Genomic DNA, 13753 nt, shown 5'->3' on the forward strand with positions numbered 1-13753 from the left:
GGGATTTGCACCTTCGGGGATGTATGCTTTGGGATTTACACCTTCGGGGTGTGTGCTTTGCTAGGCCAGAACGCCGGGGAACACCTGGGCTGGGAAGGTTTCTGTCGGTGCTCGGAACCAGGTGCGTTCAGGCGGCACCACAGCACACGGGGATTTATCCCAAAAGCCAGAGCTGTTCTGGAGTCTCTGCCCCTGCACGGGGTGTTCCAGCACGGGCAGCACTGGGAAGCTGTCAGAGCACATCTGTTTTTCACAAGGGAGCGACTCTTTGTTGCATAAGAGCTGAGAGTTCTTGGGCTAAACTCCGGCGTTTTGAACAGCAGCTGTGTCCTGCTCACACCGCCTTCACACTAATTAACTTTCACTGAATGATAGGAACTTCCTGCAAGGATCGGAGTTAAGGACTTCACTTTAAAGGGAAGATTACAAATCTGCAGTTTTTGTCTGCTTCCATCCCTCTGGCAAATCTCTAATTACTTTACAAGTTGCACTTTGGCACACGCCTTCAACACGCTCCTCTTTCCCCAGTGTCCCAAGCTGAAGGTGGCGTGATCAAAGCACTTGCTCCTTTGGTTTTAGGCAGGAAATCTGATTATTCTCATCCTACACATCCTGTGTTGTACACTGCACAAGTACCAAAAAACACACGTTCCAAATTTCACCCGTACTTTGTGAAACGTAGGAATGGCTAATGTACTTAAAGAATGACTGCTTGCTTGCAAAGTGTTTGCACGTTGAGGGGGGAAGAAAGAAATGGAAAGAAAAAGACTCAACATTGTTTAGAAGAGAAGTCCCCAAAGCAATGTAATGGAGCATAGCATCTTAAGTGATCCTTTCCTCAAAAGCTGAGAAAGTGAACTGACCTACAAGTGGAAATTCCACTAAAACCAGAAACAGCATGCACACAGAAGGTATATGAAGAACTAGACTATAACTAGTGTAGTTCTCCTTTTCTTCAGAATAATCCTTTCATGATATAATAGCAGAAAGTAGGTCTGCTGCATGTTAGCATGTGAAAAGGGCAAACTACTGCCTTTTTGTAGAAGCAAGTTTATTTACATTTTAATAGCAAAAACTCACCTCATTTTTTCATGGAAATCTCATGCAATCATTAATCTAACTCTACAATCAATAAAGCCAGGACTGAGTATTTTCAAGGATCATTACCCTGTATCACCATCCAGATTCAGGCTCATTTGTGAAGGCAGTGAGAACCCTGACCTTCAGTGGAAGCCAGAGCGGCTCCATCCAGGTGCCCAGCAGGGAGGAGAGGACCTCGACCCTAGGATGGTGTGCCCACAAACCTGGTCCTGCAGGGAGACATTTTTAATTGTCTGGCAGGAGAACGTGCCCTTCTTCACTGCTGCCAGGCACAGGAGGTGAATGCCCACCCAGAGAAGTCACTCAGTGCCCAGGGCTGCTGTTTTCTATCACAGCTCCAGAGGTGGAAAACCGAGGCTTCACACCTCCTTACACACAGATCCCCCCAGGGCTTCCTCCTCAGGGCAAATAGATTCTGATTGATCTAAAGGTGAATAACTGCAGGAGAGCCATAAAAACTCCTCCAAACAGTGCGGTCTTCTGATTCTCGCACTGCAAGAGTGCTGAGATATTTCCTCCTTGAGAGCCTCAAGTGTCACATCCACTGGTGGCATGAAGACAAATGGATGTCCCTACACTGAGACTTTTGTGGAGCACACTTGCATGCACAGATAATTCCTGTGTTATCCACCTTGAAAATACCTAGTTTGTTCCAAGAGCCCGCTAGGGAATGTGCCAAGGATCCAGATGCATCAATTCAGGCAGGGGCCATGGAAACAGGAAACCTCCAGTGCTAAGGAGGTTGTGCAAGTCTTCTGCCATGTTGCATATAGAGTAATTTGCAGATGAATAAATACAAACAAACAAAACCCCACAGACCTGTCATGACATCTCTTTTTTTTTTTTTTAATATTTGCTTGGATTTTCCATCCATTGCATAAAATAGTAATAAAGTTCCAGTTGGACTGTAGAAATGGCTTTGAAAGCAAGCTCTCAAAACTTTCTGTATATTGTCAGTTTTAACTACTGCTATGTTACAGCAACATTTATCTGTGTTCTTCCAAGCATTCAGGAATGTGCCCTCAAAGAATAATTTACACACCCCATCGTACCACCTGAATACTTCAGCCCTAAGGATCAGAAATGCAGGCACATATTCTGTTCTACATTTTAACTTTTTACCATTAGCTGTAATTTTCTCACTTCCAAGCAGTTATAATAGCCTAATGTGATTTTATTAATTGAGTTCCTAATGCCAAGACCTAATATCTCTAGAAAATTAGTTCTGCTAATTCATCTGGGAGTTTCTTCCTACATTTCTATGCAAAAGAAACTTCTTTGGTAGATGACTGAAAATGTCCAGTAACGCTTTCACAGAAGTGAATCCCAAAACTTTTAATGAACGTTCGCTTTTGTCACTATCAAAAAATTTGGCACATCTTTATGCTGCTTAGTAGATTTATCAAGCTGACATACCACATGAAATCTTCTAGACTCCAGGTACTGATCTCAATGTCTGGAACAGCTACCCAGCTTGTGGGTAACATGCATTTCCTCACAGTGTGTTAAAATAAAACAGTTTTGGGGGAAAAAAAATCAAATCAGTAGCATGCAAAGTTACAGACTGGTGCTCAAAACAGGTGAACCACTGCTGCAGATGCACTTCCCAGCCTTTGAATGATTATGATGTATGCACACTTTTTTCTCCCTATATATACTGAGATTCCCATGTTCATGCAATGGGAAAACATTGCTCTTTACCCTGGATCTAAGAAACACTTTGAAGGATTTCCCAATATCTTTTTTCCTAAAAGTACGTGAGTTATGGTACCTAAAAATGTCCAAGTTCTCTTTAAAGTGCTTTTAAAATACAAGAGTAACACTACATTCCAAGTAGGTTTATTTCTGAAGGCATTATACAGTGAGGCAGAAAAAGTGACCAAAACCTGTCTTTGCCTATTAATTAGTAAAATACACCCAAATGTGCTTGGGAAGTTCATTCCAAGGACTGTATGTGACATGCTCAGGGAAGAACGAAAGCCTCCCTCCATCTCTTATTTACAGTGGTCGTTAGCACTGTCTCTGCCTCTTTCCTGTTTGAACCATCTGTTCATTTGCCCAGAAAAAAAAAAAAATTAAAAATGGGGTGGGATAAACGTAAGTGGAAAATGTGGGAAGTTGGCAGCGTGCTGCATCATGTTTGCCCATATGCTAACTCATTATGTTAACATTCATATTTCAGGGCAGGAACGATGAGCTCCGATCTTCCTCTCCTCCCTGCTGAATGCTAAAGCTTCTCCCTAGCCCTGGGTTATATTTAAAGGGATGGGAAGGAATCCCACAGAAGCGGGGAAGAGTGCACTTTACATCGCTGCAACTTGCGATCTTGTGCGAGCGCTGAGCTTGTACAGAGGGTTCGTAAAAGAAGGGAAATTCCTCTTAATGAGGAGGAGTGCTTGGGAGTAAAGTGATCCACCGAAACCCAACTGCTCTCACTTGCCATGGGAGCAGCATCCCCAATAAAGTAATGCGTGGGGTGCATCGCCCTGCCTTAACTCACACACACACACGCACACGGCAAGAGGGACCGGAGATGACAGGCAGAGCCACGCTACAGCTCCACAGCCCCTCATCCTCACCATTCTCGCCAGTAAGGGATGCGGAGGATGCCCAACTTACCCCGGTAACTGTTCCCAGGCTTGTAAAATTCCGGATCGCCCTCCACCCTGAGGCTGAATTCATTGTACCCTTCCCTCCGGGTGCCTTGGGCTCGCAGGATCCGGCTGCAATATCCCTCGGATTTCGCGGCTTTCTCCAAGGTTTCGTCGGGAAAACCCTTGGCCACCAAGGGGAAAGTCAGCGCCAGGAGCCGCAGAGCCAGCGGCTGCAGATGCGCTCCCATCCTCGGCGCTCCGCACAACTTTTGGGGGGCACGGCAGGGCCGGGCAGGGCTGGGCAGCTCGGGCTGAGCGCTCCGGACAGCCCCGGGCCCCGGCGTGAGGCTGCCGGCTCGGCTCGGCTCGGCTCGGCTCGGCACGGCACGGCTGGGCTGGGCTCTGCCGGCGGAGGGAGGGGAAAAGCAGCGAGGGGGCAGAGAGGGAGGGGACGGCGGGAGGGGAGGAGGGAGGGAGGGAAGTGTGATCTTGCCCAGATCCCGGAGTGAAGTGCTGTTTTGTTTTAGCGGCTCGGCGGTGTTTGAATTCACAGGGTTCGGTGGGAGAGGGGCAGGGGACGCTGCTGAGCCCCCCAGAGCTGAAATCAATCACCCGCATTCCTGCCAAAGTCGTCAGTAGTTACTGTAGGGATAACAAGGCTCAAAGAATTCCCCCCACACCCCCTCGGGCGTCCCGTCCTCCTGCGAAGCAGCAGACGTGATAAACATCACCGACTAAACAGCGCGGACAGACCGACAGCCCTGCCCGCTGCGCGCCAGGAGCATCGCTGCGGCTCCTCGGGTACCACGGAGGGACAGAGGGGACAGGGAGGTGCCTGTGCCACAAACACGAGGTCCCTGTCCCCAGCAGCCTCTCACAGTGTCCCCATCAGAGCCACAGGGTGTGCGGGTGTCTGTGCTCCCAGCAGCTCCTCGGGTACCACAGAAGGCGACAGGGAGGTGCCTGTGCCACAAACACGAGGTCCATGTCCCCAGCAGCCTGTCACAGTGCACATCAGAGCCGCAGGATGTGCAGATGTGTGTCTGTGCTCCCTGCAGCTCCTTGGGTACCACGGAGAGGATAGAAGGGGACAGAGGGGCACAGGGTGGTGGCTGTGCCACAAACACGAGGTCCATGTCCCCACCAGAGCCACAGGATGTGCGGGTGTGTGTGTGTGTGCTCCCACTTCAGCTCGTCGGGTACCGCGGAGGGGACAGAGGGGTACAGAGGGCACAGGGAGATGCTGTGCCACAAACACGAGGTCCGTGTCCCCAGCAGCCTGTCACAGTGCCCCCATCAGAGCCGCAGGGTGTGCGGGTGTGTGTGTGCTCCCAGCAGCTCCTCGGGTACCACGGACGGGACAGAGGGGGACAAGGAGGTGGCTGTGCCACAAACACGAGGTCCCCGTCCCCATCAGAGCCGCAGGATGTGCGGGTCTCTGGGTGCTCCCAGCAGCTGCCAGCGCTGCTCCGCTCATCTCGGGGAGCATGGCAGGTCTACCCCTCCCAGCACCCGGGAAATCCCAGCAGATGCCCGCAGCAGAGGGCACGGGTCGTTATTCTGCCTTTACACAAGGCACGCTGAGGCGAGACGAGGCTGAATGACTCATCTAAATCCACAAAAGAAGATTACAACGGTGGGAGAAAAGAAAGTGAACCTAGATCCCTGGGGTTCCTAACTCCAGGGGTTTGATCCTAAGATGCTCCTCTCCTCTCTCTCTCTCTCCCTCCACTGCTTTGTAAGTGGAGGAGAAAGCAGGAAAGGTCTTCAAGGAGGACCTGAATAATTTCAGGATGACAGATGCACAAGAGGGCACAAATCCCTTTCTAGCCCCTTTCTCCAGGATAGGACTGTAGCAGATGGATGGCTACAACTGCGTTTATGCACAGCTTCCAAGAAGTAGGGGAAACAGCAAGCAGTTTGAAGTCCTCCTGGATCCCACTAAGGCATTTGTTGGCATCAGATTTGCAAATTTTTGGGTTCCAAACTTACCTTTGGAAGTTGATTAGCAACTTCCAAATTGTCTACAAAGCAACAATGTGAATGCAATGCTTGGCTACACAACACCTGATTTTAGAGACCATAGACCTCAAAGATTTTAGAGACCATAGCATCAACCTCACGTTGTGTGTCAAATAGAGGTGTTTATTTAGGTGTCTGTGAGGATGCAGGACCTTTGTTTTCTGAAAGATTACTTGCCAAGAGCTTTGCTACTGTGTAAGCTTGTTTGTATTTCAGTCTGTTACATGCTTCTAAAGAATGTAAATTGTCACAGCCTCAAATTCTTCATTCACTAAAGATTATGTTAACAAAGATGGGATTGGTTGGGTGAGATGTTAGCTTTTGCTGCAAACACAGAGGTACTGGCAATGTCCCTCCAGGTCTGTGAAGGGTGGCAGTCCAGCTCTGGTCCCAAACTGAGTGGTAAAATCCCATTAGTGAGGACATGCCTGCTTAGACGTACCTGCTACAGAGGCTGACTGCAGGGACTTCCACTGCTGAGGAAAGAGTTTGATTAGGGAAGGAGAAGAGGTCTTTGCAGCACAAGATGCTTTTCCTGTTCCTTTCATCCTGCTGTGTCACAGACATCTTTTATGGAAAATCCTTTCTTTAGGATTTTTCCTCCTGGGAAGCTGAGAGGCCTCAGGAACAAAATGTAAACAATGATTATCTGCTGCTGTGGAATGCAACAGGTGGATCTGTGATTGGTCCATGTTAGTTGTTTCTAATTAATGACCAATTAATTAGAAACAATCACAGTCAGCTGGCTTGGACTCTCTGTCCGAGACAGAAGCTTTTGTTATCATTCTTTCTTATTTTATTCTTAGCCAGTCTTCTGATGAAATCTTTTCTTCTATTCTTTTAGTATAGTTTCAATGTAATATATATCATAAAAAGATAAATCAAGCCTTCTGAAACATGGAGTCAGATCCTCATCTCTTCCCCCAGCCTGAGACCCCTGTCACACTGCTGGAGGAAGGAGAATGAGCAACCCTGACTTTCCAGTGTCACACACCAGGTTCCATTCAGTCTGCTCCCTCCACCCAACCTGGCAGCACAAGGGCAAATCAATCCATCACCTTTAAGGCAACAATACTCAGCCTGCTTTTGCTACTGAAGCTTTCAGGTGGCACGGTAATGCAGAATATTTAGTTTCATGCTTCCAAAGTCCCATGTTCATGTGGGTAATTAAGTGACTACAGTTCAGCAATGTCATAAACTCTTGGGTCTCATTTGACCATGATCTTCACCTCATTCATTTATGAGAATAAGCGTTGCTTTATGCAGGTCCCTCAGCCAAAGATGCCTGTGAATTTGATTAATTTGATATTTGACTTCTCATTTCTTTTGCTGAGATTGATTGAAAAGCAATTACCTGACTAAAGCATTCCTGACAGGAACTGCACAGGCTTCTGCACAATCCACCTTTGTTTTGAGCCAGTGTTGTGCTCTAACTCAACACTCCTCAAAGTGTTTTTAGTCCTCTTCAGATTTTTGGGGGGTTTATATGGTAACTGATTCATCAGCATCTATTGACTCTTAGCTTCCAGTAGATTTTATGTCTCTTAGTTTTTAATTCCTGAAATGGCCTGGGCTGTTACTTTTGGTACTTTTTTGTCCAAAAGCATTGTAAAGTTTCCTAGAAAGGCATAGCACAGTGTCTTGCTAAAAGTGAATGCTTCAACTTAGCAACTGATACAGACAAATTAACCTGCACTGCCTACAGCCATGAAATGAGTAATTTGTTGTAGAGACAGTGTAGAGTATGGGCAATGTCATTAAGCATGGGCATCCTCGGGGTTTTCTATTTGTTCTAGTAATTAGTGTGTGTTTGCCTGAAGCATCCAGCATGATGTATCAGTCAGAGATGCATGCAGACTGATGAGCCCAACCATCCATGGCAAATTTAACAGAGGAAGCCTTGCATCTGGGAGACTGCTTTCCTTTGTGCACTTTCTAGGATGAAGAAAGTTGCTGTCCATGACTATTAGGCATAACAATCATCACTGGGATAATATTGCATCTGATGGAGCTGTAATGGTTGCAGGAAACTCTCTCTCCCTTCCCCCTCACTCCAAAAAGTGGACTTTCCTAACAAACAAAACTCATTCCACAGTGTCAGCAGTCTTTCTCCCTTTTTGCTTCCCCAGAAAAGGAGCCCATTTTTTCAATTGGCATTTTAGAAGGCTGCTTTAACTACTGCAGAATACTCCTGCATTGACTGGAAGATATGATAGGGGGCATTTAATAGGTTTTTTCCCTTCTGCTTCTATGATTTCAGTTAGTTGTTTGAAGTCTTGGGAATTGTCTGCAAAGCAGCAATGTGCAATGCAATACTTGGCTACACAACACCTGATTTTAGAGGCCATAGACCTCAAAGTAACCAGTGCCTCAGGTAAATATATAAACTGATTACATGAATATTAGACCCCTTAAAAGAGCCAGCTCTCAGAGCAAGAGGCCAAAAACCCAGCCAAAATAACACATCAGGATGGCTGGTGCCCTAAATCTCACAACCATCAGGTGGTTGAAAACTTCCCTGGGCTGTAGGATTTACCTCCCTAACCCCAGGAGCTTTAGTATTTTCTATAAATAAATGTATAAAAAATAAAAATATATTTTATATATAAAAATAAAAAATATAAAAATATATTAAAAATACAGAAATAATAATAATAACAGGGGGATACAAGTTTTGTATCTTGTCTTTCACAAGATGTCTGGAATGTTACCCACTCTTCTACAAGAGCTAATGATTGATCACAAGATGTCTGGAATGTTACCCACTCTTCTACAAGAGCTAATGATTAAAATATTCCTGTAGAATGTCAGAGACAAATGGGTTTCAGCTCCTTGCTTGGTTTGCAAGTCCTCAGATCTTCATCTCTCAGGAAGCTGCTCATTGTGAAAATTTAAATCTTCTCAAAGCACTCTCAGTCCCTCATAGAAATTATAGACTTCTAAAGTTGAACTGATGCTGAAATGAAAGAAAGGAGATGGTGGGTGTTGTATCAATTAGAATGGATTTTCTGGAGACAGATCCAGGGTGCCTTTTCCTTCTCCTCCTCAGACATTAATTGTATTGGGAATTGTATTGGGATCAAAAGCTCTCCAGGGGTTCAGGTGGTCACCTACCATCAAAAGTTTGCCCTGAGTGCATTCTGAATACCTCTGCCAAATTAGGAGATGCAAGCTGAGGAAAATGTCCAAAAGTGACTTTTAACTTTTCCTCATGAGCAAGACATTCCCTTGCTCACAGGTGCCAGGGCAGAGGATGCTGCTGCTCAGGCAAAGGAAGGGTCTGGCTGGCTGGGGAGGAAGGAGCAGGCTCTGGATGCCTGGAAAACAACACTGCAACACAATCTGCAATAAAACCTCAACACAATCTGCAATAAAACCTTCTGCGAGGGCAAGAAGGGCATCTGAGGATTGCACTTTCCAAGGTGCTTATCTCATTTTCAGACCTTTGTGTCTCACTATAGATTTAGCTATTAGTCTAATTTGCATCTCTCTCCTTTCCCACTGCTGCAGCAGTCAGTCAGTTTTTCTTAAACAAGACAGAAACTCCCTCTATTGATTTAGATGGAATAATAACCCTCCTGCTATTAAAACCCCCCTGTACCTACAGCAAGAATGAGGCTTTTCTCATACAGTTCATGCTGTCTGAAAGAGCATGAAAGAAAGGGATGCAGAGATATCTGCTGTCCTATTAGACAAAGTAAAGAGCTTGGGAGGCACTTAAAATGATTTCTTACTTCTCTGTAGCACTGTTCTCCACTTCTTTTCTCTCCAGAATCCAAGCAGTGACAAGTAATGACAGTAAATGTTTGCAGAGGTCTGTTTGCCATTTACACCACTGTCAGTCAATACCATGTATCTCCAAAATTAAACTTCCCAGCAGCTCCTTGTATTTGCCTGTTCAGTCATGCATGCCCTCTGCATATTTTCACACTGACAATGCAGAGAGTTTTCATTTCCAGGGCATTTTATAGAAATGTTTTGTCCCTGACATGGTGAGAATAGCATCATGCTTATTACTGAAGGTGCTGAGAGAAACAGAGGCAGAGAGAGCATCCCTGTGCAGGTTCCTCCTGGGCTCAAATGGGGCAAAACCTCAATGAAACTGGAAAACTGTGGGACCAAAAACATGTTTTGAAATAGCACAGAGGCTGCAAAAGATCTAGAAAAGTCTATCCAGCACTGTGGATAACAAAGGCCGCTCTTGAATGGATTTTTCAAGATGAGAAGTTGACAGAAGCTTATCTTCCACACAGAGTCTATTTTGGGGAGGAGGTTTGCTAAGGAAAGACCCAGGCTTCTTGGAACATTTAGCTCAGGGTTCCTTCCAATATCAGAAAGTAAATATGTTCTTAAAAAATCTCTCCCTTTATCCCACACAGCTAGTCAAGATCTATCTCGGGAATCCCTGAAAACTCCCAAGAGCAGAATAAACAACCGGTTCCTCCAAGCCCAGTATCAGCTTCATTTACCCCTAAGGAAATTCACTGCTGCAAACCTGGAGCATCACCACATTTCTATTTTGGAGGTCACATCCCCTCCAATTACACTCAACTTTCTCCCTGAGCAGCTTTTGCCTTTAGGAACTTCCCAGTTTCCATGGACAGGGCAGAAAAAACCATAAAACCTCCCCCTAAATTACATCTCTGCTCTTTCCAACTAAGCCACACAACAACTCTGCAGGCATTTGTGTTAATTTAAAACCTCAATGCCAACCTAAAATTCAGCATCTTTTTAGTAGTTTACTGAATCACCTGTCACTGATTTTATGTGACTGCATGTTCTTCTGCATCTACCTTGACCTCAGTGCCTCTAACCTGACTATATCTGGCTAAAATACTAATGGGCAATAACCAGACTGAATTCAGCTTTTTGGCATGTTCCCTGTTCAGAGTCAGCTGTTCAGTGTTCTCTTATCACCACATTTTCCTCCCTGAATTGCTTAACACCTGCAGATTGGCTGTTGCTTTCACCTGTTCACCCTCTATTTGTACTTCTCCAAGACATGAGGTATGTGATAAAGTTCCTATTTTTTTTCTGTAGCTGAGCTCTCAAAGTCAGAATATAAATGAAACTTTGCATACAGAAAAAAACCTTTTTTTACCAAGTTTCAGGCTGGATGTTTTGCCAGGAAGAACATAAAAAAACCAACTTACACTGTCTAAGAAAATAAATGGTTTCTATCTAGACAAATAATTTATAAAAATACACTCACCAAATTTTATACATGCCCATTATTTATTCAATCAATCTATCCTCTTTTCCAAAAAAGCATTTTGATAGTGATATAGCAATTAAATCTTCAGTCAACTCTGGTTAGAATAGGTCCTAATCAGACTGCAAATATGGAAGGAAAATGTGGAAATAACACATCCCATGAACACAACAGGTCCTAAAGCAAGAAAGACATCATCTTCAGACTCCAAAAAAAACCTCAAAACCAAAACTAAACAGCAAAAAAAACCCAACCCAGAAAGTAAAAACAACATAAACTCATAGCCAGACACATCAGGGAAGGATGAAAAATTCTTTGGGATTTCTGACCATGAAATCAAGACAGAAAAAATCAAGAATAAATGATAAATATAAGGTGATACCATCAGTGAACTGGCTGACACATTTGGGAACAGGGGCTGCACTTCAAGCTGATACTTGCAGCATAGGATTGTCTCCCAAAGCAAGCTCTTTACAACAACCTCCTGCTAGGTGATATGAATTTCTTTTGCCCCTGTTCTCCTGCTGTACTCAGCAGCCATTCCTTTTAAAGGAAATATTTACTGTACCATGCTAGACCACTGCATCTTCTTTCATCATTAGCTGGCAGGTTTATTTGAGCCTCAGGCTGCCAAGTGCAGCACTCCTGTGGTTTATGGACTGCTGACACTTCCCTTACAAGCCCATTGTCCCTGGGAATCTAAATCAGCTTCTCCTGCCTCCAGCCTGATGGGAATTTAAATATTTGGAAATACAATGAATTCTGAATGGGGGAAGTGTTCATCTGGCACAAGGTGCTACCAAGGACAGAGCATGGGCAAGCTGAGAATGCAGGACTAAGAGGAGACTTGGAATTCCAGAATTCATCCTGTCACCACATCTCTCTGTAGCTCAGTTCCTTCTCAGACAGGGTAGCAGAACATCTCCAGGTAAAAACACACCTAAGAACAGAAAATACCTATTATTATTGCAATTTGTTAAAGCTCTGCAAGTATCAGAACATGGTTTCAAAGCAGCTTGTGCTCAGTGAAAGGTTTTTTGGAAAGTTTTCTTTCAGTTTATTTGTGAAATTCAAATTATGCCAAGTATTGCTAGATCCACAAATATTCCTGTGGATCACCAGGAGCTCAGACAAAGTGACTGCCCAGAGAATCCCTGCAGTTGGGGATATTGGAAAAAAAACCCCAATAGTTCTCCAAGAAAGTTTCTTAAATCTCAGATTTCCAGCTCGAATATTAAAGGAGCTTTGGGAAATCTTCTAAAGATTTTCAGCCCCACATAATTTTTATATCAAAGGAAGTTTTGTGTCTGTAATTTAAAAAGGAATCTAAACTATCTGACAGCAAGTGGGTGAAATATACATCTATGAAGCCATTTCAAATATGGATATTCATATACATGGGGAAAAAATTATTGCACATTAAAAAGTTATCATTTCTTGCTTGGTAAAGAGATGGAAGATCAAATAGGCAAAGGTATGTTAACAATGCACTTCATTGTGTGTTCTGTGGGCATATTTTAATTGTCATCAGCATACAAGGCTAAAATTGCAAGCTGGTAATGCAGAACAGGGTTTGTGGGAGGAGGAAATATCTTTTCCCAGAGCAGCTGGTATGGCTGAAAAAAAAATCTCCAAGCTTTCAAACACAGCAGCCCTTCTGCAGGGTCTGAGAATGAGTTATTTTACAAAGCCAAGTGCACATTCACAGCCATCTCCCAGAGTTTAGCTGGGCACACACTCATCAGGAGATCTCTGAGGAGAGAGAGAATTGGTACCTGTGAAGTAAAGAGGATGATGAAGGGGATGAAGAGAGGAAGACAGTGATGAGTTGGTGAAAGGCAGATATTTTATAGCCTGCAGAATAAAGGGAACTTTGTGTGGGAGAGCAATCCTGGAGAATGCCATGAAACAACATCTCCAGCAAGCTCCTGGGTCTTGGTGTCCCAAATTCTGCTATAGTTTAGTTTGCAAGCTCAACTTTGGGAAGTATTTCCCAAGTTTTCCTTAATGGTATGAACAGAGAGAGACAGGGATGCATTTTGCTGGGAAATGCTTGGGAATGGCAGCTGGGAGTGGTGTCCTTGATGGATCTCTGTGGCATTTTCGGGGAGGAAATGATGAATCTGACTCCATGTTCTCAGAAGGCTAATTTATTATTTTATATTATAATTCATTATAGAATGCTATACTAAACTATACTAAAGAATAAAGGATACAGACAGAAGGCTAAAAGATAATAATGAAAAACTAGTGACTCCTTCCAGAGTCCCAACACAGCTGGACTGTGATTGGTCATTAAGTAAAAACAATTCACATGAAACCAATCAAACAATGACCAGTTGGTAAACAATGTCCAAACCACATTCCAAAGCAGCAAAACACAGGAGAAGCAAATGAGATAATTATCGTTTCCCTTTTTCTCTGAGGCTTCACAGCTTCCCAGGACAGAAATCCTGGTGAAGGGATTTTTCAGAAAATATGACAGTGACAAATCTCCCCAGAGGTTCCCTGGGAGAGGATGTCCCATTCCCTGACACACAATCTACCAGTCACCACAAGCACAGCCAGGACTGGCAAGTTGTCAGCAAATTACATCTATTTTTTTAAAACTTTTTTTCAGTATCTGTTTCCCAGGTCAGGTTTTTGCCTGAGCAGACGATGAAGTCTGGCAGGCTCCATCCAGATTTTGGTTCTGAAAACTGACAGAAATTCACTTGGAATGGTTCTGGATGAACCAGAAGAATTATCAAGGGAAATTCTGGACACAGAATTATTTATGCTGCTCTAACCCTTGTACAAAACAAGCCTAGAATCCAAACATTTA

At 44.3% G+C, this 13753-nt stretch overlaps 1 protein-coding gene across 1 annotated transcript in view; it reads right to left on the reverse strand.

The window, feature by feature from the left end:
• The window catches only part of SPON1 (spondin 1), a 187713-nt gene extending 183595 nt beyond the window's left edge, over positions 1-4118 (reverse strand). Inside the window, exon 1 of the mRNA XM_071455302.1 lies at positions 3721-4118. Coding sequence (XP_071311403.1) covers positions 3721-3943 — 223 coding nt within the window. The 5' untranslated portion in view covers positions 3944-4118. The remainder of the gene's footprint in view (positions 1-3720) is intronic.
• Between the last annotated feature and the right edge of the window lie 9635 nt (positions 4119-13753).

This window comes from Agelaius tricolor, unplaced genomic scaffold (assembly GCF_023055355.1).
Source record: "Agelaius tricolor isolate 1412-34295 unplaced genomic scaffold, bAgeTri1.0.p SCAF_46, whole genome shotgun sequence".
NCBI lineage: Eukaryota > Metazoa > Chordata > Aves > Passeriformes > Icteridae > Agelaius > Agelaius tricolor.